We start from the raw sequence: 27,774 nt of genomic DNA on the forward strand, positions 1-27,774 counted from the left end.
TCGCTCCAAATGCAGCGAGGAGTCTCATTGGACAATGACTTGCATGTGACGTTCTCAAGCTGCTTGCTTCCTATTGGTAGGGAGTTGTGAAAGTGAAATGGCGACCAATCAACTCATCGACCAATCAGACAGTTTCTTAGTTCTGGTGGCGTAAACCAAACCATTATGCCATTTCATTATCAATTTCATACTCTTGACCTGAGTAGTGTGTTCAACGATAAGAATGCAGTAGAAGGGTTATTTATTTATAAAAATGACTGAACTGGAATATTTTTAATTCAATACAAGTTTTAGCTGGAATTACCTTGGCCTATTGGTAAATGTAGCCCTAGCTAGGTATTCAATCAGTATTAATTCCCGTTGTATAGAATCGTTTATAAGCAGTATTTTCGTAAAGTTGACACTGTTATTTTTATGTTAAACTGATTATCGTATTTTCAGTAAGACAGAGCAAATTGTATTACTGATTCTCTCTCAAGGTGCTAAAAAATACCGGCAAAATGAGTTTTTTGTTAAAATTCGTATCATCTTCTTGTAAAAAATTTGAAAGAATTCTAGACATATGGTAATCATCCGGTGATTAGCTAATTCCTATTAATCTATTCAACATTTAGATAGACAACTGTGATTTCTAGCTTTTGGAAGTCCGGGAATGCTGATGATATTGAAAACAATGAGTGACATATTGCCCATAGAGTAGTACGAGTATGATATTAGTTATAAAAAATACTGGTGAGAATCAATACAGTTAAGCTGTGTTTACACCAAAGTTATCAACAAAATGTTTATTTTTCCGTCCTTATAATTCCTATTAGATTGAACAGAACTTGTCAAACACATAAATAAATGTTCATCGAGTGTGTTATAAGTTATGTTCAATGTAATACAATCTTCATGGACGAAGAAATAAACATTTTGTTAATAACTTTGGTGTAAACGCAGCTTTAGAGAATCAATACATCAAATCATTTAGTGAGAAAATCACTGGATTCCAATAAGCTTCGATTCACTAATACGCTACTCTACAACCTGAAAATATTTGAGCTAAATTTATCAAGGTCTCGGATTATTTAAAAATTTGGACCAATTCCAGACAAAAATAACTAGGTTTTCATAGGTTTTAGATAGTTATCAAGTCCATATTTACATTTCATTTCGGAAATTGAATGTGTTCTCCCACTGAATTTCGATATAAGTACCATGGAGAAAAAATATCGATAATGCCTTGTATTATACGTCTCCAGTGTTACTAGGAAAATTTATCAGTGCCTAAATCAAGTAGAAACCATAATGTAACCTTAGAAAACTTAATGAGTATTTGAGAAATGTGTTACACTTGTAACGTCTTTGATTAAAAATTTTCTAAAATTTTGAATAATCTGGTTCACCATAGTTCTTGAGAAATCCGTAAAAGTTCTGTAGCTATGATGGTGATGTCTATGATTCTTATCCTTATGATTATTGGACTTTGTAATTATCACATCTGACTAGTAAGAATAAAATCATCAATTAATCAAATAAATGTACTATCCACTCTTTGAATAAGTTAATTTGGAAAATAGGGATGAATCGAATTACAGGATACTTCATGAACTTGACAATTCTCCAACAATTAACAACTTTATTCTAAAATACCTTTTCACATGATTTAAAATATCGCATCATTTGTATCTACATTGAATTGCTGAACCACTTTTTAAGCAAATGACACTTCATGAGCTAGATTCATTCAATAATCTCCACTATTCAAATAACAACAACAATTTGACATTCATTTATGATCTTCCTATCGATTAGTTATTTCCTGAACACAGACTCAAAGTTTTTGAATGAATAATCTACAAGAATTTATTTTCAACATTATTAATGCACAAGAATTGTTCAATGAATTCTCATTTCTCATTGTCCATGGATTCAGAATCTCTTCTTTACATATGTGAACAAATAATTAGTTCCTTGAACTTATTTATTGGGGATCAAAATCTCTTTGGATTATTCACAATATTCTAAAATCTATAAGGCCTACTCCATTCATAATTGCACTGATTATTTCTGATAGCTACTGCTTGAAAAGTCAATAGTTTTTGGTGATTGAGATTCAATGATTACTATCCGAATTTATGACTAGGCTTTTCATCACTATCAGGCTCATTTTGAAGCTTGAACAATCTGGGATGCATGATTGAGGACTATTTTCAATGTTCAATAGTACATTTCCCTCTCAATAAAACCCCCAGCATGATGTCTCATCCATAATTTTCTCAACTCGTCATAGAAAAATATGAGAATCGCAAATGGAACGGCAGGTAGCCACCATTCTAGTCTCACTGGATAGGTTTTCAATACTTCTGGCATTCCAGGTCCATATGATACCGCGCAGGCGCAAAGAGTTTCAAACACCATACCAAAGTTTAGGATCCAGTTCGACATGCCTTGATGTAAGATCGAGTTGTAGCGTGTTTTGCAGATGATCAGATCGGCCCATTGCACCACGACTATTGCTATGAAGAATGCGGTATGACATGTGTATTCCAGTATTTTTCGATTTGTGAATGTCCATTCTTGACCATAAGAGTCCTCGAGATCATTGATGCTGTTCGAGTCCCATTCTTTTCGAATTCCGAACAATCTGGATGGTCTCCACCCACTTTGAGCCATTATAACGAAGTAGGAGAAGAATCCAGCAGCTGCTTCAATCACACCAATTTGTCCATAAGCCACAGATATCAACTTAGTTGTCACAAGTTTGTCAGTTTGTGGATTCCTTGGATGTCGTGTCATGATATCTGATTCGGGTTTCTCATACGCGAGAGATATAGCCGGCCACATATCAGTTCCCAAATCTATGCACAGAATTGCAACCACTCCCAGTGGTAGAGGTATACCACTAACAATAAACATCAAGAAAGGTGTTATCTCAGGAACATTGGATGCCAAAGTGTAAGCTATTGATTTTTTCAAGTTGTCAAAAATCAACCTGCCCTCCTCTACTCCTGTCACAATGGAAGCGAAGTTGTCATCGAGCAGTATCATGTCAGCTGTTTGTTTCGAAACATCTGAACCTGTGATACCCATAGCAATTCCTATGTCAGCCTTTTTCAATGCTGGTGAATCATTTACTCCATCTCCAGTGACAGCTACAATCGCACCTAGTTTTTGACAACCCTCTACAATGTTCAATTTCTGGGTAGGAGAAGTTCTGGCAAACACGATTTCCTTATGAGTTCTTAAAATATTCTCCAACTCATCACTATTCATATCACGTAATTTTGAACCTTGGATCACTATTGTTGTCGACTCTCGTGGATCCAAGGAAGAGACTGGAACCATCCTCCGTTTGGCAATATCTTCTAAGGTCTCTGATCCTTCTGAAATGATACCCACAGATTTAGCGATAGCTTTGGCAGTGACTGGGTGATCTCCTGTTACCATTATAACTCTAATTCCTGCTGTGCGGCACTTAGCTACTGCATCTGGGACTGCAGGTCTTGGAGGATCAATCATAGACATCAAACCTAGAAAACAAAGGTTTGTCATTGGAAAATTGGGCTTCTCTGTCACAAACTTGTAGCCTAATGGATAGTCACCACCTAGTTGAAGCTCACAGAATCCTAATACTCTTTCACCATAATTCCCCAATTGCTCCAAAATCAACTCAATTTCTTGTCTCATTTTTTCATTCAATGCCACTTCTTGTCCATCTAATTTGATTGTAGCACACCTTTCCAGTATTCTTTCTGGAGCACCTTTCATAACCAACAAATGTTTACCAGTGTTGGGCAAGACGTGGATGGACATCTGAAACTTATCAGTGGAATTGAAAGGAATCTCACAAACTTTTCTGTTTTTTTGTCGATAAGCCATCACATCACCTTCAGCGAGTTGACAAAATTTCAGGATAGCTGCCTCTGAAGCATCACCCATAACTTCCTTCTTCAAAACTGCTACATTTTCTTGTCCTTGTAGAAATTCAGCTCTATTGCACAAACATCCAGCTCTATAAAGTAACCTGTAGCCCTCACTTGCCCTGTCAACGACGCCTGATGGATCCTTGAAGTAATCAACCTCTGTCACACCCAGATTGTAACTAAGATGAGTAACAGTCATACGATTTTGTGTCAAAGTTCCTGTTTTATCAGAGCAAATTGTTGATGTTGATCCAAGCGTTTCTACAGCTTCCAGATGTTTCACTACACAGTTTTTAGAAGCCATTCGTTTGGCAGTTAATGATAAACAGACAGTAACAGTAGCTAGGAGACCTTCTGGAACATTGGCTACAATTATACCTATCAAGAATATCACAGCATCTAACCAGTGATAGCCAAGAATAAATGCTATTATGAAGAAAGAAACTCCTAGGAAGATGGCCCATGCTGAGATTATATGCATAAAGTTGTGAATTTCTTTGGCGATTGGTGTTTCTCCCTGTTTCAGTCCTGATGTGAGACCTGCTATTCTACCCATGACTGTCAGGTCTCCTGTGAGGATCACAACACCTCTAGCAGTACCTTCAACAGCGTTGGTTGAGAAGAATGCCAAGTTTCTTGTTTCTAGAGCAATTTCGTTTGTGCATTCAGTTGTTCTTATCTGTGGTTCAGATTCACCAGTCAAGGATGAGTTGTCTACTTTCAGGCCCTGACTGTCGATGATTCTGATATCAGCTGGAATACGATCTCCAAATTTCACAAGCACTACGTCGCCCCTCACCAGTTCCTGAGAAAGTATTGTCTTAGTTTGACCGTCCCTTATCACATTCGCATACTGGGGTACCATAGTTTTGAAAGAGTCCATAATTTTCGAGCTTTTTGCCTCCTGATAATAAGAAAATAGTCCTGTAAGGATTACTACTACAGCTAAAACAATACCTAACCACAAGTTATCGGCCGGAGCGTCCTCAGCGCCCACTGCACTGTATTGGATGAAATAGGCGAAGAAACATAGAAATGCACCAATCCACAGCAGTATGGAGAAGCCTTGGAACATGTGTTTGCAGAGAAGGACCCACGTTGGAGTTTGCTTTTCAGGAGTGAGCGCATTGGGACCATCGCGCAGTAATATTTGTTTCGCTTGTGAACTACTTAGTCCCTTATCAGGGCTTGTTTGATATTTTTGATAGAATTCTGGAAGAGGAATGGTATGATCCATGATCTCAATTTCCCTCTTCAAATTGTCCATTTTGTCTTTTCTGGCCTCCTCCCTGGCCTTATCCCTATCAATGGCCAGAGAAAGCGTTGAAACCATTTTATCCATGGTGAAAGTTTTTTGTGAAACACACTCTCAATAATAAAAATAGAATCAGAATAATAAGCACTCTTCTACTTTGCTCTTCATAGGAATGGAATTGTATAAAATGGAGCTAGCGTTGTGTGACATGTTGATGGTTGATTCGTGAATTTGTTTGTTCATTCGATAAATACGAAGTTTAGACAATAAGAATCTAATACTTAAACTTTGTTTGGTGCAGAGTCAATAGTTGATTGAGATCAGATGACTGGAAGCTTGAAGAAAGTACGGAAATTGGTCCACTCCAGGAGAAGCATATTGAAGGAGGAAGGTTGCTAAAACAAACAAAAAAACAAAATTAGAACCAAATTATCATTCGAATTCAATCACCATTATCATCATGTTCTAAAATTGATTGGATATTGTCATTGAAATGACAATATTGCCATTCTCATAATGTTATTTCGAGGGAAATGGTTGTTGAATAATACTGCCAATAGAGAGATTGTTTGGAAAATGATTGAATTATTTTCATGAAAGAAGGAGAACAGCTTAGTAAAGTAGTAACAGGATAAATAATTGTGAGTAATTGAATAAGAATAAATAAACGTTTAAGTGGGATTTCATTATTGTATTGGATAAATTGTCAAGGCAGGAACAGTTTTTGAACTAATCATTATTGTTGTAGCAAATAAGTCAAAAGGGTTTCCATCCACCGCTGTGACAGGATACAGTAAGTTTCCGTCGAGTTTTTCATGATTGGTAGGGACATAGAAAAGGATATCAATTTCAATGATTCGGGAAGGTATTTGGGCCTTGAAACTTGTCCCAAAAGTCCTCATACTGTTTTCCAGGACAAGCTCGATGCGAAAAAATAAAAACGAAATGAAAGAGTTGATTCAACGAATTGAGAAAACAGGGTTTATGTGAATAATGCAAATGTTTCTTATCTCTCGTCTTTTCGGCAACAAAAGAAAACTAGGTTAGGGCGAGCTGTTTGTTGCTGAGTGTCATCAAAACAGAGCGACTGACGCCTCTCCCCTCTCCCAAATTTTTCTCCTACTTCTTTCTTCATTTCCAATCGATAGTTAGTCGCAGTGGATTGTGAATTGTGAAACATTTTATTTCCCAAGAACCCAGAAGTAACTAATTGTTGAAGAAACAACAGTTCTCTCATAGGCTCACTTGGAAATGGAAAATGCACAATTTTGTAAATTTTCCATCAATCTGTTATTGGATCCAACTTGATTCAGTCCATATCCAAGTTATCCTGACACTGTAATACAGTAGAGCCTCGATACAGTTACAGTACATCCAGATTTAGTACAGACATCGTAATAGTGCATTTTTAGCAATCCCTTGAGATGTACTATCATAGATAGAAGATAGCTTATTATCAGTTTTCTCTGGTAATATAAATCGATATCATTAATGCTCTCTCGTCATAAATGCAACCCTTTTGTAAATTGCAAAGCAGCGCTGCAATTGCAAAATTATTAGTTGGAAAGGATCACTAAAGTCTTTAAATTATATGTTGACTAAATAGTATCTAATTCCATTCTGTATTATTTTTTTGTGATTGATTTGATAGTTTGGACTAAGTACTCATCTTTGGAAATATATACCTACATCAAAAACTGAGACGTATAAAGCTGTGAGAATGGGAAGATTGTATTTACGAATGTATTTCAAATCACAATCTTTATTCGGCATGTAATCTCATAAGATGGATACTATAAAGCACATTGTGAACTAAATTTCATGAACAAATTTGAAACCTATAAAACAAATTCTCTAGTTTCTTGGACACTTTCTGTTTGAGGTAGTATTTGTAGACCAACAATAACTGAAGGATAACGTGAAGAAATTGAACTTGAGCATGGCGAAATCTATCATTTTATGATTAGGGAAGCAATTATTGTAAATATTATTTGAGAATGATTTATAACTCGTAACTCATTCCCTGGAATTTTATGTTTTAACAGAGCGTCACACCACACAAATTACTCTGAAATGATTTAGGGCCGGTTTCCGAGCTCGGGATTTAGCTAAGTTCTAGACATTGAACAGCTGGAGTCAGAAAATTGGCTTTCCGAAACGGGGCGTAGTCGCAGTTTCTATGACATGTTCCCTATTTAAAGTTTCTGAATTTCCCGATTTAATTGTAATCTCTATTTTCTCATTTCTATAATTTGGAACTTTACACTATTTTCTCTTTATTTTTGTGTTCAATTTAATAGTTTCACGAAATTTAATTCAAACGTAGACTGCGACTATGCCCCGGTTCGGAAAGCCTATTTTCTGACTCCGGCTGTTTAAAGTATAGAACTTAGCTAAATCCCGAGCTCGGAAACCAGCCCTAAATCATTTCAGAGTAATGTGGCCCAATAAGAGCTCTCAATAATAATATATATACTAATTATATTAATCTGACGACTTTTCTATGAAGAACTCGGAGCATATTAAGATCTCTCTATGCAGTTCAAGTTCGGGCACTCGAATGAACCCGCTATTTCTGTAAAGAAGAGTCGAATTCAACATCATCATTCTCTCCTATCGGCTCTGCACACAAATAATGAAGTCTTAACGCACCACTGACAGAGATAAATGTGTGACTTCGATGCTTGCCTTGTTTGTCCACTAAATTTGCAGCCGACCGGCAGTTACGTCAACTTTTACAGCTGAAAAAGATCGGAATCTTTTGTTTAAACAGTTGGAAATGATCGACAACTGCATAAGAATTGTCAATATTATGCAATAAGGCGACAGTCATCTTCTACGCCATCTTTTCAAACAGTAAGTGGAAAGAACTGTGAAAGAAGGCCAATCGGTATCCTGGAGATTTACTGTTTCTAGTGGAATCGAGTATGACGCAAACTAGCTATCAATGGGCTATCCAACTATCAATGCTAGTTTACGATGGATTTTCAAAAAATTACAACTCAATGGCCCGGTTAAAGCCGGTTAAATTTTAACCGTGATTAATTTCTCGAGAACCAATCAGGGAAGCCGTCTTTTCAATAAATCCAATAAAACCAAGATTGGTTCTCGTGGAATTAACCACGGTTAAAATCTAACCGGTTTTTGTGCAACCGGCACAATGAAGTGGAAGAATAAACTCCTATGAAAAGACACATCAAATTTTGATTCATCAAGGTATTGACAACCTGGAAATTGTCTTTCGAAGGAGTATAGTTCTGTATTGATGATGGCCAGTGTAAAGTCAGAGTCCTCCCCCCCCCCTCACTAACGACTTCAAAATAGACCTGATACACCCTGATAATATTGTAATTAAATATTGAAGAGGTTGTGTAAGATATTATACTAATCTGACGACTTTTCTTAGATAGAACTCAGAACATATTAATAAAATTCTTGATCAATTTTCTAATAAAAAATAAAATAAACTAGAAAAATCTCCTCTTGTATAGTTCCTATTCAATTCCTATGAATCCTGTGAAAGATGGAAAGATGAGAAGATTGAGTTTTCAGAGTTTTGGACAATCTTTGTTCTTCCAATGAGCAACACTATGGTTCTCTGTTGCTCCAACATAAGAAATAATCACTGGGAAAAATCACCCGGATCCCTGATATCAAGGTGAAAAATGAGTTTTCAGAGTTTTGGATAGTCTTTGTTCTTGCAATGAGCAACACTATGGTTCTCTGTTGCTCTAACATAATGAAATATATTATTGGGAAAAATCAACCCGGATCCCTGATATCTTTGTACAGCGATGTGAATACTACATAAAGTTGTACTTAGAAATGGAATTAAGGTGAAATAATTATTAGCAATAGATCTTCCAATTCAAAAATTGTATTAGCTTTGTACAAAAGTGTTTTTCCAATGCAGAATTATTTCCCAAAATAAGATGATACACGATTTTGAAATACAATACAACCTATTTTGGAATCCCCCTACAAGACCATTCATCTGACTATTTTTCTCTTAATCTATAGACCTAATATTCTTGGAAATTCAAGAATTCTCTATAAGTTTACAGATAATAAATTAATGAATCTCGGAATTTCTAAATTATCGAATGAAACATTCTTTATTTGAATATTCTTTTTCTATCCATTTATACAATAAGTATATTATCAAAATTATAGGGAGAGAAAAAATAAGGTAACATGGGCTATTCCACTCCCAAATTTAGATAACATATAGTCCGAAATAGTTCAAGTCTTGCAGTTCTTCAATTCACAAAATTTTCAGTCCTCAAGTATTTTCACAAAGTGGATTTTTGAATTTAGATGCTTCAAAACTGAACATAGAGGAAATATTTCACATAATTATAACTTAAAATAGGAAATATTCACATGTTAAAAATATAATTTTGAAGAATTACCAAAATCAAACTTAATTCAATTAAACAAATTAATTCTTAAAACAATTTTAATTTTTAATTCTTTAAACAATTTTAAATCACCTCTTAGATTGACTGTGTTTACATAATTGTTTCTATTACATCACTTAGGCTTGAATTTCTATTGAAATATGAAACAAATTTGAGAATGGAACTGCAAAAAATGACAGACAACTCACTGACTGTCGGCTCCATTTTAAGAGACGGATTCGCATGGCCAAACTTGAAATCTCTCGACTGCCCAGCCGACTGGCTGCCGGCCAAATATTTCCAGTCATTGGAAAAACGACTATTGAAATTTTATGACCCAACTACTAGATCACGGCCGATTAATCGAATTTCAGATTTATTTTCGCTTGCTTCCTTCAACATCTGTCTGCACTGCATGTCTTTGCAGAGGCTACACTACCGAAAATCACTTTGCTTTCAAAAAGTTATAATCGTAAAAAGTCGAATAACCATAAATAAACTAACCTGGAAAATACCATAAAATCGTGTTATTATTTTTGTATTGATTGCTTGGGACGCCCTATTTCTTCAGTAGGCTACACAATCATACAACATCTTTGGAAGGCTCAGGCTCTTCTGTATTCTATTCCATCAAAATCCAGTTCTTGGTTGATGTTGCTCTGCAGACCACAGGTCTCAGGAAAATGGTTTCTAGTATAATCATTATATTTTCAATAAAAACAATATAAAACCTTTTAGTAGACTATTTTTTTCAAATTTATATGTGACAAAGCGATTTTTTGGTTTGGAAATTAAGCCATTAGGATACTAAGAAGACTGTTATGAGAATAAATAGTATTTAAAGCTATTTTGAATTTGAAGAACTTAAACAGAGTTTCAAAATGGAGAAAAAACTGAGCGAATTCAACTAATCATTACAGATTACATGAACTAATGATAAAATTGCTGTTGAACGTTACTTGAACTTTAAATAAATTTATAAAGAATATTACTATTATAATTAATACATGTTTATAACACTATAATAACACAACAACACGTACAATATAATGACACGTACAAACAAAACGTATAGCACTAGGTTCAGTGTAGGCTACATATAGTGAGGTCCACGTTATAATGACAGTATTTTTTGTTCAACTTTGGTTTTGCTATCCTTGTCTATCATTCGACAAAGCCGGTGGTACTATCCTTTTCTAGGTTCACAACGATGCCAATAATTATTATGTTTTTGACAGTGTAGAAATATGATTTATTAATGCAGAGAATCGGCATTACCATTCTCCTATCTTTATCCACTGCCATTATAACGTGGACCACACTATAGTACTATTTATTATTTATCTATAAGTTCCGTATGATATTGTATATCTATATTACTCGTATCTGGTTCTACTTCATCATACTATAATATTTCTTCAATGTTGTTTTCCATCACGAACTGCTTATTATTAGATCACTTTTTGCTATTAGAAAAAACGACTAGCTGTCAGATATTTTAATGTATTTTATGTAATATATTTTATATTATATATGTATATATTTATGTAATGTATTTTATAATAAATGATATTTTCTATAATATTTTGTGGTCAGTGTTGTGGAAGCATCAGAATCCAATAAGCTATTACTATCATTTCAAATATTGACAACCTAAAATATACGGTATACGTTGTCTGTAACTATCAAAGACCTTAAAGAGATACATGTGAGTCTATGCATCTTTAAGGTCTTTGGTAACTATGATCAGTTGAATGGCAATAAAATTATATTTATTTTATCTATTTTATTTATTTTATTCATCTATTCATTTATTTACTCATTCATTTATTTTATTTAATCCAATTTATTATGAAAGGAATGTCAAGTACCTATTTTGTCTTGTAAAAGACAGGTAATTCAGAAATGAAATGTTCTACGTCTCTGCCAATACCAATCCATTGGTTCTCTCTTAGGAACGTCATTAATTTCCACTATGTCCTTGTCAAATTGGACTGAGATCCCAGCTATATACTCTGATACTCACCCTTAATCATCTATCTCTGACTATCCCCTATTATCTCATCTTTACTATTTCTCTCCAACCCTATCTCTTCATCCCTACTTTATTTATACTATTCTCTCTATCACAATTCCTATTCTCTAAATTCTGTTTCTATCTCTCATTTTTTCTAACTACGCCTATACTCATACCGTCTCTCACGCTATTGCTATCCTTCTCACACTATTTCATCCTCAGCTATGTTTCTCTCCGTTCTTTGTTACACCTCATTTCCTATCCCATTCACAGCCATCCCTCCTTTGTCTGTGGGTTTCTTCTCATCCCTCCACCCACCTAATTCGCACCAGACATAACTGTGTCATCCACCCCATCCGCAAATCCGGACCTTTCTGAAAATATCCGGATTCAACGTCAGGAAATTGAGTTGCAGTATCAGCGACTGCAACACGCCACTAATTCCGATAATGCTCGTCACAGTCTGATATTTTCCTTCACTTCTTCACCCAACTCATTCCTTGATTGATAACAAACTAGCGCTGTGATGATCGAGAATTTTGTTTGGATTCGTATTTGGAAATATTGATCAAGCTGATAAATTCAAAATTTTGTGGTAGATACAACTAGATTGCTCTTAATCTTTTATTTAACAACATTTAATTTTATTTATTCATATGCAAATACAATCCAGGTAAAAACAACAGCCATTTGCCCAAAACTGCAAAAAAATAAACATTTTTTTGGACTAAAGATTGTGTGCGAATTAAGTTATCATTTAAGTTACGTTAGTAGCATAACCTTTAGACTGTGTATTCCAAATTAAGGTTTTAAAGCAGTTTTGGGCAAATGCCTGTTGTTTTTACCTGTATTGTATTTGCATATGAAGAAATGAATAAATTAAATGGAATGTTGTTAATTAAACGCTTAAGAACAATCTAGTTGTATCCAAAATTAGGTTAATTATCCTCTTTTGTGTCATGTTCTTATTAGATATTTGTTAAGAAATATCAAGAAAAATATTGATAACAGGAAAAACGGCTAGGAGGAAAATCGATCACAGCATAAATCCATAACTCTAGTCCTCTCTCGAAATAATGTTAATTTACAGTTTCAGAATAAAACGTATAATAATAACGTATTTTACAATTATCGTACGTAAAAAAAACCTGATGAGCTTTAACGTGTTCAGGAGTACTATTCGCCACATACAAAATCAATGGTTGAAGAGGTAAAGAGTTGAAAAACATTTATATCACCCCAAAGTCATCTCGTACTAAAGCTTGATTCAGTCAGGATTACTCATCTATTATAAAAAATTGATGAATATTTCGACTGAGTCACTGTCGATGTTGTAGAACCGTTCCATAATGAAATAAAAACACACATATATCGTAGAATATAAAACTGTAGAACTTGACAATATATGTGTGTGTTCCTATTTAAATTTGATGAAGCTTCCTGGAATCATTAATGAATTCTTAAACTAATGTACATTATGGGAAAATGTGAAAGCACCGTTTTCCACAAGAGATTTAGAAATTTTAAAGTGTGTTTCGTTTTTAGTTGGGTTCCTCCACTCCATCCTCTTCCTCCACATTTCTCTTTCGCCATCATATTCGCCGACAAGAATAGATTTCCACTATCATCGGCTGTTCCAGATCTATTTTTGAGCAGAAGCCAAAAATCTGACTACAGCAATCTCTGCCCCGACCCCCACCACCAATACACCAACACACCTTGAGAAATCTCACTCCCACCAATCATCCTTCTCTTCCTCCTGTTCCCCTCTTCATCACCTCACTCCAATTCTCCTTCTTTCTCCTCTCCTTTTTCTTCTTCTTCTTCTCTTCTTCTTCTTCTTCTTCTTCTTTCTTCTTCTTTTTTTCTTCTTCTTCTTCTTCTTCTTCTTCTTCTTCTTCTTCTTCTTCTTCTTCTTCTCCTTCTCCTTCCTCCTCTTTTTACTCTTGCACCCCCTACTTTGCTCTCTTCTCTTCAGTTTCTAACTCTTTCTTTGTCTCATCTCTTCCATTCTAAACTGTACTTTAGTCATCCTTCAATATTCTTACACCTCTCCAAATTTTTGTCCTGCAATTTCAGTCCAGTAGTTTTAGTCCAAGTAATTTTTGTCCAGCGTGATAAGTTATGCTCAATCTAATAGAATCTATAAGTATTAAGTAATTAATATTTTGTTATTAATATATGTTCATCATGTGTGTGATAAGCTATGCTCAATCTAATAGAATCTATAAGTATTAAGTAATTAATATTTTGTTATTAATATATGTTCATCATGTGTGTGATAAGCTATGCTCAATCTAATAGAATCTATAAGTATTAAGTAATTAATATTTTGTTATTAATATATGTTCATCATGTGTGTGATAAGCTATGCTCAATCTAATAGAATCTATAAGTATTAAGTAATTAATATTTTGTTATTAATATATGTTCATCATGTGTGTGATAAGCTATGCTCAATCTAATAGAATTAAGCTAAGGATTTAACAATATTAAGGATTAAGTTATTAATATTTTGTGTCATGTTCTTATCAGATATTTGTTAAAAAATATCAAGAAAAATATTGATAACCGGAAAAACGACTGGGAGGAAAATTGATCAGAGCATAAATCCATAACTCTAGTCCTCTCTCGAAATAATGTTAATTTACAGTTTCAGAATAAAACGTATAATAATAACGTATTTTACAATTATCGTACGTAAAAAAAATCTGATGAGCTTTAACGTGTTCAGGAGTACTATTCGCCACATACAAAATCAATGGTTGAAGAGGTAAAGAGTTGAAAAACATTTATATCACCCCAAAGTCATCTCGTACTAAAGCTTGATCCAGTCAGGATTACTCATCTATTATAAAAATATGATGAATATTTCGACTGAGTCACTGTCGATGTTGTAGAACCGTTCCATAATGAAATAAAAACACCCATATATCGTAGAATATAAAACTGTAGAATTTGACAATATATGTGTGTGTTCTTATTTAAATTTGATGAAGCTTCCTGAAATCATTAATGAATTCTTAAACTAATGTACATTATGGGAAAATGTGAAAGCACCGTTTTCCACAAGAGATTTAGAAATTTTAAAGTGTGTTTCGTTTTTAGTTGGGTTCCTCCACTCCATCCTCTTCCTCCACATTTCTCTTTCGCCATCATATTCGCCGACAAGAATAGATTTCCACTATCATCGGCTGTTCCAGATCTATTTTTGAGCAGAAGCCAAAAATCTGACTACAGCAATCTCTGCCCCGACCCCCACCACCAATACACCAACACACCTTGAGAAATCTCACTCCCACCAATCATCCTTCTCTTCCTCCTGTTCCCCTCTTCATCACCTCACTCCAATTCTCCTTCATTCTCCTCTCCTTTTTCTTCTTCTTCTTCTTCTTCTTCTTCTTCTCCTTCCTACTCTTTTTACTCTTGCACCCCCTACTTTGCTCTCTTCTCTTCAGTCACTACTCTTTCTACACTAACTCTTTCTTTGTCTCATCTCTTCCATTCTAAACTGTACTTTAGTCATTCTTCAATATTCTTACACCTCTCCAAATTTTTGTCTAGCAATTTCAGTCCAGTAGTTTTAGTCCAAGTAATTTTTGTCCAGCGTGATAAGTTATGCTCAATCTAATAGAATCTATAAGTATTAAGTAATTAATATTTTGTTATTAATATATGTTCATCATGTGTGTGATAAGCTATGCTCAATCTAATAGAATTAAGTTAAGGATTTAACAAATATTAAGAATTAAGTTATTAATATTTTGTTATTAACTTTCGTGTAAACGCACCTTAATATTTGCTTCAAATACAGCATTGACTGCATGGAAACTTACATCATACATTACACAGACGTTTCAAATCATGCATCTATACTAAAGTATAAACATTGTATTATTTACCGTATGCGTTCAAATTTTAAGCATGGGATTTCCATGGACATTATTATAGCTTTCATAACACTTTATTCTACGGAGTTCTCTTCTTAGTAACTTTGATGAGTTACATTGAAATTTATTATCGTTCATACGTAATATGCCAATGGGGAAATTAACTTGTGAAAAATATTTTCGATTTCAAAATTAATCAAGATCATTTACAAAGCCAATGATAACCTCAACCTGAAGTCCAATTCCACAGATTTTCTATTTCTTCAACAATAATATATTAATTGTTTGATAATGAATCCTTATAATTTTCAAGTCCCGAATGGATAATAATAGACCCTATAGTGTATCCTCTAATAGGGAATAACTCTCAATTTGCTCATTTTCTAGACAAACATGTAGAGAATGGAATTATTTTGATTTGTGAGTTTGATGGTTATGGTACACTCATGGAATTCCCTTGTACGTGAAAGGTCAATAAGAAATTAATGTATTATTTGATCTGTGAGAGATTCCAAAAAGTCTCAGTAACAATGATATATTTTCAATAATAGTTCTGAAAATTATCAACAGTAATAGTGTTTTCCTGTACCTTGTACTTCCCTCTTTATTGAGATTGAATTCAAATCAATATAAAAAGCTTAAACAATACTCAATCAGAATCAATCAAGCTTAAGAGAACTCAAGTTTTAAACTGTCTAATGCGAAGTGCTATTAAGTGCTATTAAGTCTAGTATATAAAAGGGTTTTAGTCTTAGTATCAAGATTCGAAGATTCGTTTACTACTTTCAACTCACAACATGAAGTGTTCAGTTCTTATTATTGTATCAGTTTTCACATGTTTAATCGCATTATTCGCCGTTCAAATCGGCAGTGCACCAGTTGTGGGTAAGAAAGTCAAGTTTTCTATTTACAGTACTGTTGAGCTATACATTGATCAAATAAGCACGATTTTCTTATGAAATTTGTTTCAATATTCCGTTACAGTTGACGAGTTAATTTTTCACTTTTGGAAATTCCAATATAGGCTACTCACATATAGGCTATTCGTGATGGTATTGTGTAGTTTAAAGTTGTGTAATGTTATTCTTGATTTATATTATCAACCCTATCGATATTTATTTTTTCTACTGAGGGTGACGCCCACTTAAGCTCTTAGGCTTGTGCGTGGGTAATGAGTGAAATGGATGATGATGAGGGACTTAATAGTTTACTTAATAGTTTTCTATTCGTGATGATATTGTGTAGTTTAGAGTTGAGTAATGTTATTCTTGATTTATATTATTAACCCTATTGATATTTTTTCTTCTACTGAGGGTGATGCCCACATAAGCTCTTAGGCTTGTACGTGGGTAATGAGTGAAATGGATGATGATGAGAGAATTAATAGTTTACTTAATAGTTTTCTATTCGTGATGGTATTGTGTAGTTTAAAGTTGTGTAATGTTATTCTTGATTTATATTATTAACCCTTTCGATATATATTTTTTCTACTGAGGGTGTTGCCCACTTAAGCTCTTAGGCTTGTGCGTGGGTAATGGGTGAAATGGATGATGATGAGAGACTTAATAGTTTACTTAATAGTTTTCTATTCGTGATGATATTGTGTAGTTTACAGTTGTGTAATGTTATTCTTGATTTATATTATTAACCCTATCGATATATATATATATATTTTTTCTACTGAGGGTGATGCCTACATAAGCTCTTAGGCTTGTGCGTGGGTAATGAGTGAAATGGATGATGATGAGAGATGACGACTACTTTTTAAGTAATCGGGACCGATGTCTTATCGTCTCCTCCGAAAGACGGGGTGGCCGTATCTATGTGATTGAGCTGTGGTCAAAAACTTTCTGCCCCGTCGAGATTCGAACTCGGGTTCTCTATTATTCAAATAATAGTTAACTATTGATTTACTTTTAGTGTAGCTGTCAAGAAGATATCGTGGTTATATCAATTCCAAAGAAGGCAATAATTTTATAGTCTTTTTATGTTTGGAAAAATACCTTTCCTATTCCCCCCTTGATGCTCCACATTCATTTTTTGTCTGTTTAATAGTTATCAATACTTATCAATAATAAATAAAAATGAATAAATAAAAATAAATAAATAAATAAATGAATAAAGGCCTTTATTGAACATTTCAAAGAAATCATTACATAATATTATTGTATATCATTACATCATATTATTGTATATTTAATTGTCGGCATATCTCCATGGCAAAGTGCCGTCAGGAGGAGTTATTGGAATTGACATACATGCAATAAATAAACTTTTTTTTTTCAATTACAATATTAATGTTTTTTTTTTCAAAAGATGTATTCCTGCACAAGAGAGTATCTGTACTGCCACGCTTCTTTGCAGTACCGGCCTACAGCTTCCCAAGTCCTGCCCGTTTAAAAAGGTTCGAACCCACTAGAACGTATCATACCATGACCGTGCCCGTACCGACACATGCAAAAAAATATTCTTTGCATCATTTGATATGTAATACACCCATTAGACCGTTCCGTCACCGGCCAAGCACGGACCGTGCCATGCACGTCCAGGTCAACATTTGTCGGCCAGTATATTTTGTCTGTGAAGGAACGCTCCTTGCATGGCACGTGACGCCTGCAAACCCCGTTGTAACCGCGTATGCACCGCGTTGGTAACCAGTTCACCGCTACATTCTCTTGCTAACTGACGCGTTCCCAACAACTTCTGACCGGGCATCATACGCGTATCATACGCGTACCATACGCGTACCATACGCGTAATGTACTGGCATAGAACGCTGTTGATCCGTTGTAGTGGGCATAGTTGTTATTTTACGTGCCTGGCATGGTCTGACACGGTCCGTGTTGACCTCAGCTCCTGAGTTGTGAGGATACTGTTGTTCAGTTGTCTTCTCCGGATTTCAGAAAGGATGGTTACTTATCAATATGTTTGTTATCAATAGCTATCCACCTATTGATATTCCCAAGCTTTACACAATCTGGATAGTTGATTGTTCTTACCCATAACAGCCCCATAAAAATATAATATCTACCGTATGAATACAGACAATTCCAAAAGAGACAATAATTTTTTAGTATTTTTATGTCTGGTAAAATACCTTTCCCATTCCCTCCTTGATGATCCACATTCATTTTTTTGCCTGATTAATAGTTTGTTATCAATACCTATCAATATGTTTGTTATCAAGAAAACATAGACTATTCACCTATTGATGTTCCCAAGCTTTCTACCATCTGGATAGTTGATTGTTCTTACAACTAACAGTCCCATAAAAAGATAATATCTATGAATATAGACATAACATAGGATATGCTTCCTCAGACTCACTAGAGCTGCTATGAAAAACTAGTGATAGAATAGAGTATGCAACAGTTATTTATTTATTTATTAGGTTAGCAAAAACAATAAAACGATCGGAAAATAAAAAACAGGCTATTTCCCAAACCTTCCTAAATTTCCTAATTCAGTTTCAAATTGTCCAAATATTATACTTACATAGGTTATGTCCATTTCAGTTTCTACACCTAATCACATTCTAAAAATATAAATTATATTACATTCAGCTCTTGAACCACTCATGATATTATATACAGGGCTATGATTGAGCTGGTGCACTAGCTTGCATCTGACTTGTGTTTAAGAAGTTCGTAGCCTATAATGCAAAACTGTTTCATAAAATAGAATTCTTTAAAAAACATTTATTTCAGGTGGCAGTGTTGCTGAATCATACAATATGGCACCATACCGATATAGCAGTGGAAATCATCGTTATGGAACAAGTATACTTCAGTGGTGGACTTCAATAACACAGGGAAATTTGCAGAGTCTTATGAAGTGAACTTTATACGTGAAAAGCGGCTTGTGAGAAAATTAATTGGGTTTGCCCCCAAATAAAAAATTTGATTGGACACTCAAGAAGTGAAAAGTGACTACAATTTGGTCGTAAGAAACAATTTTCTCATGTTACCATTACTTTTACGAATAAATTATCATAGAAGTGAATAAATTTGTGGCTTGTTGTGAAAAGCGATTGGACGAATATACTGATATGTGATACAGTACTAGCATTAGTTAAAATATATTATTGTTCTCTAGAAATTCTTTATTTCCCAAATTCACTAGAACAAATCGCATCGGTGTACGTGATGATTCACTCTGGAAACGAACAAAATACTCCGCAAACTTATCTACCTCAGAGCAGAGATTACCCTACATAACTCAAACTCACTACAGAAAACTAGAATTTCATTTTTTCTGAAATATGTATGTTGAATACATGAACTGTATGAAATTATTTCAGTTTGATGTTCAAATTAATTCTGAAAACGACCAAAATATTCCGCAAACTTATCTACCTCACAGTAGAAATTACCCTACATAACTCAAACTCACTACAAATAGCTACAATATCATTTTTTCTGAAATATGTATGTTGAATACATCAACTGTATGGAATCAATCAGTTCAAATGTTCAAATTCACACAAAAAAACGAACAAAATATTCAGCAAACTTATCTACCTCTGAGTGGAGATTACCCTGAATAACTCAAACTCACTATATAAAACTGCAATTTATTTTTTTCTGAAATAGGTATGTTGAATACATCAACTGTATGAAGTTATTCCAGTTCAAATGTTCAAATTCACTCTGAAAACGAACAAAATATTCCGCAAACTTATCCACCTCAGAGTAGAAATTACCCTACATAACTCAAACTCACTAGCTACAGAAAACTACTATTTCATTTTTTTTCAAATAGGTATGTTGAATACCTACATCAACTGTATGAAATTATTCAAGTTCAAATGTTCAAATAATGCTCCTTATTACAGCAAATAACATGTACACTCATAGCCCTACATATTGATGATTTTCCGAGGATAGTTTTCCCTGAACAAGTAAGTAATAGGGCTATACGTCATGTCAAGCTGAAAGATAAACTGTTCGAAAATTCCCCTGAAATTTGGCAAACGCCTTGTTCACAGCACTGGGATTCGCATGACGGTACGGCGACAATTTTAACCATCAAACCGAGGATTAAAATTATTTCGTTCCCGTCGTCGTTATGCGAATCGCAGTGGAGTCTGGTGTACACAAGGATTATAAGGGATGAAATTTGTCTTCATACGAAATAAGGGACAGCTCATATGAAAATCTTCAATAATTCTATATCGTAGAGATAATCAGTTGTTTATATTATTTTGACAATTCTCTTTGTATTTCTTTGAAAAGAAACGTGAGAGAAATCTAATCTCTTTGGAAATTTGGCTTCATAAGGAATAAGGAACTGCTCATTCGAAGATCTTCAATTCTCTATCGTAGAGATAAACATTTCTTAGCAATTCTCTTTAGATTTCTTTGGAAAGAAACGTGGTAGAAATCTAATCACTTTGGAAATTACAATGTGCTTTTGACTCAATTATTAAATAAGATGGAGCAATTATTCAATAAGATAGCGAAAGACTTGATAAGAAGAATTTTGCTCAATTATTCTTTATTAAGACGAGAAAAAATTGAGCCGAATCTCAAGTGAGTTTTCAAACAAAGCTATTTTATTATTAATATGTTTGAACCTGGATGACAGTTTACTTGAAAAGTGGCATAGTATCTCTACCATGATGCATATTTTTTATGTCTTTTGTTGACAGTGCGAAATAAAATTTAATTTACAGTGGGTACAGTTTTGTATAATTTATTAATTTGTGTCTTATTCATTATGTTTGTAACTGATTTTCTCTCACAAATAAATGTCAATTCTAGTTTTAATATTATTTAAGTAGTTTACATGAATATTATAAGGTACGGTACTCATTGACAATTTCCTATCAAAATTTTATATTCCATTGCACATAATACCAGGATGAAATAAACTGAATTCTATCATTTCTCAATTGAGAATTTCCTTAAAAAAGTAGCACAATAATTTATTGTTCTCTCAACTTACCAAACTCAAGTGATACATATTTTTATGTCTTTTGTTGGCAGTGCAAAATGAGATTCAATTTACAGTAGGTACAGTTTTGTATAATGTATTATTTGTGTATTATTCATGATGTTTGTAACTAATTTCCTCTCGCATAAATAAATTTCAATTTCGATTACAATATTATTCAAGTAGATTACATGAGCATTATTAAGGTACTCATTGAAAATTCCCCTGCACAATAATAAATTCCATTGCACATAATAGCAGGATGCAATACACAGAAATCTCTATCTGTTCTCAATACAACATTTCCTTGAAAAGTAGCCCAATAATTTATTATTCTCTCAACTTACCAAACTCAAGTAAATTTCCAAGTAGCCAGAAACTAGGGAAAGAGTGCGAACCAATATTCGCGTAACTAACTTGAAAGGTGACCGTGACACTCGGTTGGTTGGCCGGACGCAACGCTAACTGGACGCCAAGCGGTTGAGAGACGCCTCAGCGGACGTCCGGTGCCGCGCATGCGTACTAGCCTCGCTCACGCATGGCTCCAGAGCGTCCAGACGCACTCGAAGACGCGACGTCGGCTCACTCAATCCCCCGAAATCGATAGCCTCAATCCCCGACCTGGGCAGAGTCAGCCAAACAATGTCTTGTTTGCTCGTTCGCCTAAATGTTGCACATTGTCCCACAAAATTCCTCCCAATTGTATGATTGTGTGATTATATCGTCAACACTAACCAAGCTCTATTCAATTCTTGAATATCATTATTCGATTTTGGATGGCACGATTCGGAGAAAGAGTGTTCCAAAAAATGGCACTGATTTGTCTCCTTGATTTTACTAATACTAATGACTAAGTCAAACCACAGAGTATTCCGTGGTCAAACTATATTCACCTCTTGAATAGTATTCTTCAATATTCTGGATTGCGAAGTTCTCGGACATGTGTTCCACGAAATTCTATAATAAATTTGTTCTGTGTGATTATATCAACACTCATTCAAGCTATTCAACTCTTGAATACTATTATTAGATTTTGGATGGCACGATTCGGGGAAAGAGTGTTCCAAAAAATTTCACTGATTTGTCTGCTTGATTTTGTGGATGCTAATCCAAGCTATATTCACCTCTTGAATAATATTCTTCAATTTTTTATTTTGTAATTAAGAATTTCGGGACAAGTGTCCCACAAAATTCTATCATTTGTTTTGTGTGATTATATCAACACTCGTGTTCAAGCTCCATTCAACTCTTCAATACTATTTTCTATTTTGGATGGCACAATTCGGGAAAAGAGTGTTCCAAAAAATTTCACTGATTTGTCTGCTTGATTTTGTGGATATCCAAGCTAAATCACCTCTTGAATAGTATTTTTCAATTTTGGATTGCTAATTATGGGACAAGTGTTCCACGAAATTCTATCATTTGTTCTGTGTGATTATCAACCCTAATACAACTCATTCAACTCTTGAGAGTATTCTTGAATATTGAATTTGTGTTTTAAATAGCCTTTGAAAAACTGTTTGAGTGGATATTTGTATAGATAAAAGTTTTCTGTTGCAGGTCTCTAATAACTTTTATCATTGGTCGATATAGATATATACCAATCCAAGTAATTTTAATATTGTATATATAGCCTACTATTTTAACAAGTCTTCACTAAATAGTACGTAGATGCTCAAAACTTAGATAAGAATATGTACTAAATGGTGTCTCACATCGAATTCCACTATTATTGATCCATTCAATGATGAAAATATCTCAACTAGTCCAATCTTTTGAACAGCAATGTAACAATGTGTTTAATTTGGAGGCGGCGTGTCTTTTACGAAATTAATAATCATGCAAGGAAAGATTTCCTTGTCACCATAGCCTGCTGACTGTAAATTCTTCTCAGCTAAGAATAATTATATTCTCTCAGCCCAGGTTGTTCACTGTAACTATTACTATGAAAGATCCCTCGAGATATTTTCATCCGCCTAACAGTTTTCAAAAGGAATAAGAAAAAACCCTAAACTCCATGTGCATCCTCTCCGGTCAGGATCTTAAGCCAGAAGAAGGAGGTTTTCAGAAAAATTTGCCTCTTCCTCGAATAATTCTATAAGCTACTCTCTGATTGGCCTTCAATTTAATAGACTCAATACAATTGGTTGCCTTGGGAATCAGGGCTTCCTCGGCTTTATAATAGAAAAAATTAAATAAAAGAAGTTTTATACAAATATATGGAGTGTTTATCTTAAATTGAATTCATAAATAAATCGTAACATACGATTTTAATAGATAATACATTTAGTTTTTATATGAGTTTTGTATACTCTTGATTTATCATGCTTTTTTGGATTATAATAAATATTTATACAGAAATAATAGTTGTTTGTAAGTCTACACATCGACTTCCTTTAGTATACATAATATATCCTTTATGAGTGAATTTTATATGATTCAACCGGTCATATGGGTTGATCGAATAATCAGCTGATTCGCTCAGTATTGATTCTAATAATTATCGATTTATCCAAGATCGACTAATTCTTTTCAAAATGTAAACAAGTAACTCTAACCTCAATGTTCATGCATTTTATTTTTTTTTTTTTATAATCCGCCAATAATAAGTATGCCGCTTTATAATTTTTTGATCTTACCAATGGGTTCTCATAATTATTAAATCACAATAATACATGTTTTCTTATCGTTGTTGATAATGCTATTACTCCTAATCGCTAATAATACTTGATTTGAGTTGATTTACTCTTTGGGTAGGTCTAACCTTCTTTCCAATTTTATAGTTCTATTACATTTCATTGGCTCATTTAAAAATATTGGTGGTTTTAAATTACCACGTGACAGTATGTGTGTGTGTGTGTGTGTGTGTGTTGTGTGTGTGTGTGTGTGTGTGTGTGGTGTGTGTGTGTGTGGTGTGTGTGTGTGTGTGTGTGTGTGTGGTGTGTGTGTGTGTGAGTGTATGTGCGTCTGTGTACACGATATCTCATCTCCCAATTAACGGAATAACTTGAAATTTCGAACTCAAGGTCCTTACTATATAAGGACCCGACACGAACAATTTCGATCAAATGCAATTCAATATGGCGGCTAAAATGGTGAGAATTTTGTCAAAAACAGGGTTTTCTCGAAAGCGGCTCCAACGATTTTGATCAAATTCATACTTAAAATAGTCATTGATGAGCTCTATCAACTGCTACAAGTCCCATATCTTTAAAAATTTCAGGAGCTCCGCCCCATCTATGCAAAGTTGGATTTTAGATTCCCAATTATCAGGTCTCAGATATAATTTAAACGAAAAATTTTGAGTGGAAAATATTGAGCATGAAAATCTCTACAATCAATGTCCAGTAACATTTTCACCTAAAATTGAAAATAAGCTTAAAATTTGAGAAAATGTGATTATTCAATTGCAAACTGTTGATTCTATTAAATCATTCACTATGAAGAGAAGCAAACCTCGTGTGTTTCCAGCGTTATTGTCCTGTCACCAGCTGGCACAGATCTTTGAATAGTAGACTTGAGATGCATGTGCACACTAGCGTCAGGTGATCAATTTTCATAACGGCAAGGGAAGTTGTGTGAGTGCGCCACACCAGATTTTAGTTTTCGATAGTACCGTATTCAGGGGTGTCTATCCCCTTACAAAAATTTTCAATGATGCACCCCACCCCCAAATTAATATTTCAAATTTGGTAGCCTACTAGCAAACTAGCCTCTCCACAAAATATCCACTGAACAGATACATTATGAACTCTACTCGAAGAATACTAATAGAAAACAAACGGGACAAGATTTCAATTAACTTTCATTATCAAACCTAAAGTTATTGATTGAGGGAAAAAATCAAGGATGACACATTTTCCAAACTTATTTATTAAAACAGTATGAAAGAGGTGCATACATGTCATCTCGACTAAGATGTACAGAATTGAATTTGAAGTATTGGAAATAACATTATCCATCTCTGGTGATCACATTATAAATATTATTATGTATGAAGTTATTGTAATTGAAAATAACTAGTCCAATATGTATTCTTAGTTTCTATAATAAGAACAAAATGTGTTGAATTAATGAATTAAGATTATAAATAATCGCATATTGTTCACTTACTTTGGTTACTTGGGCTATAATAATTAAAATTTCTATCAATTTTGATAATGTGTCTATAGTACAAAGCTCAGTAAATTTGATTCCTCCATCCATCTTTATAATCGGGGACAAATTATTATTATTATTATAGCTTGAAGATTATGATTTTAGAGTCTTAACATTCAGTTAACAAACACTAAGCCTAATATTCAATTTTAAATGGCAGTTAATAAAGGCTGAAAACAATATAAAACTCTGTCAAGTAAACCTAAATAACATTCATTATTAGAGCTCAATTTTTATATTGTCAAAGGAAAAATAATTAATGTACTGTCAAATAAATAGGACAACAAATTATACACAAAATTCATTAGAAACTAATCTTAAGCTTCATTTAAAACTAACTCTTATCAATACTAAATTGTTTGCTGCATCTTACAATACAAGGATGCGATAATTTTTGGATTTGGGTGACACATAGCACGGTACATTTATGTCAAATCCAAAAAACAAAAAATTAATTCAGTGACCCAAACCCCAGTAGCGCAATGGTTTGATTGAAATGAGATCTAAATGTATCTTGGTTTTTTTCTAATTAGTGTTCTCTAAAATATGTGTTTTTGTGATGTAATTCTATAGTAAATACTGTGTTAACGTATGCTTAAATATTGATTAAATAAGTTTTCATAGTACAGTAGTAGAAAAATACTTTTTTGTCTAATCAATTAATCTATCAAGACATTAATCAATTAATCATCAGAAATTTGAACTATTCAGTAATATGATATCTGACAACATGAATATATGAATTATGAATAGATAAGTCTATTTCAACATTACAAAATTTTCTATTTTAAGTTTCTGATTAATCTCAATTGATCTTTGAAACTTCTAGGCTTCACAACGTATGATAATAATGTGAAAATTCATTAATCAATAATCTATTTCAAAAACTCTATATAAATTTTCTTGACAACTACAAAATCTCTATAATAAATCAATAAGACTACATCTATTGAATTTATTGTCCTTATTGAATAGCAGACATAAGAATAAAACTAGATTTCTAAGAACACAAAGTTTTGGTCCTGTTTACCATTCTAGGAAAATTTAAACTAGTCAACTCGACGCAAAAATATATGGTACATAATTTTATAGACTTAACATAATTCTATGTTATACAATCATTGATTTTGAAGTTCATCACTGTGCATTCACGCTTTTTGTTGTGAATTACATCAGAATACAAAGTAAAGTCGATTTAAAAAAATAACACAAATTATTATTCCAATAGAAAAGTTTTTGAATTTGTAAATAAGTTTCTGTAAACCTTTATAATGTTGGAACTAACGGTTGAGTTCCAGCATAGGTATATTCTAAAGCCGTGTCCACACTGGACAAATATTTAACAAACATGTTTGTTGAAACAGTTTGGGCAAATTTTATTATATTTGGCAAACAATGCCCGTGGCCAGTGTGGACGCGTCACCGAACAAAATATTGTAAGTGGGGAGAACAGGTTTTTATGTTTCACAGCAAACACTGAAAATGTTTGGAAAACAGCAATTTTTTGTTTGAAAAACAATGATTGTCCAAACTTTTTAAAATGTTTGTCCCTGAGCTCCTCAACAAACATGTATGTCGAGCATTTGTTCAGTGTGGACATGGCTTATCAGTGTTTCGCATGACTAACAGTTTTTGTACTTAATCAATTTCCCCCACAACATTTAAATGGATTTGATAAATTGTTTCATCTATCAAATTGATAAATTTATTATTTTCAACATGTTCACGGTTTTGAAGTTGATATCAGCCACACAAGTTGAAGAGTCTTTAACCCTGAAGGCTATAAGATGCACACAACCAAATACACATTACAAGTTTTATAGTAATAATCGATTCTATAAACAGATTAATTTCTTGAAATTGTCCGCATCAGTAAAGCATAATAGAATCAGTCACACGATGCACGACATGCAGAGCAACCCTGGAGGTCGATTCATGTTGGGAAGTGTTATGATGGGGCTACTGGGGGCAGTTTGGGTCTGAATAGTTTCAGATTCTGAAGGCGAGGACTGATGCCTTCTATGTTGGACTGTCCCACAGTGAACGGCAATCAGGCAACGCCGTCGTCATTCTTGCCGTCCAGGCGTTTAAGCTGCAACACAAAATAAAACTATATAATATTCATCAATTGAGAATTCAAGACAATCCTGTCAAATACCCTGGAGATTTTCACACTACAAATTTTGTCAAGACAGAAAATAAAACTATATAA

The 27,774-nt window shown here is 33.8% G+C and overlaps 2 protein-coding genes across 5 annotated transcripts in view; both read right to left on the reverse strand.

The window, feature by feature from the left end:
* Positions 1-1,604: 1,604 nt before the first annotated feature.
* LOC111055653 (sodium/potassium-transporting ATPase subunit alpha) lies at positions 1,605-21,985 on the reverse strand. The gene is made up of 2 exons (XM_039433130.1): positions 21,752-21,985; positions 1,605-5,558 (listed from the first exon to the last, which is right to left on the reverse strand). Exon 2 carries the CDS (start codon positions 5,248-5,250, stop codon positions 2,203-2,205), a length of 3,048 nt encoding a protein of 1,015 aa, XP_039289064.1. The 5' UTR covers positions 5,251-5,558; positions 21,752-21,985; the 3' UTR covers positions 1,605-2,202.
* A 3,274-nt stretch (positions 21,986-25,259) lies between these two features.
* Positions 25,260-27,774, reverse strand: part of LOC111055654 (aquaporin) — a 67,294-nt gene continuing 64,779 nt past the window's right edge. For all 4 annotated transcript variants that reach the window (XM_039433133.1, XM_039433132.1, XM_039433131.1 and 1 more), the window contains exon 7: positions 25,260-27,654. In XM_039433133.1, the coding sequence (XP_039289067.1) occupies positions 27,613-27,654 (42 nt within the window). In that variant the 3' untranslated portion in view covers positions 25,260-27,612. The remainder of the gene's footprint in view (positions 27,655-27,774) is intronic.

This window comes from Nilaparvata lugens, chromosome 7, assembly GCF_014356525.2.
Source record: "Nilaparvata lugens isolate BPH chromosome 7, ASM1435652v1, whole genome shotgun sequence".
NCBI classification, from domain to species: Eukaryota; Metazoa; Arthropoda; class Insecta; order Hemiptera; family Delphacidae; genus Nilaparvata; species Nilaparvata lugens.

Bases quoted from the DNA above. Each gene is read 5' to 3' on its own strand.
- LOC111055653 (XM_039433130.1), bottom strand. From the start codon at position 5,250: ATGGATAAAATGGTTTCAACGCTTTCTCTGGCCATTGATAGGGATAAG.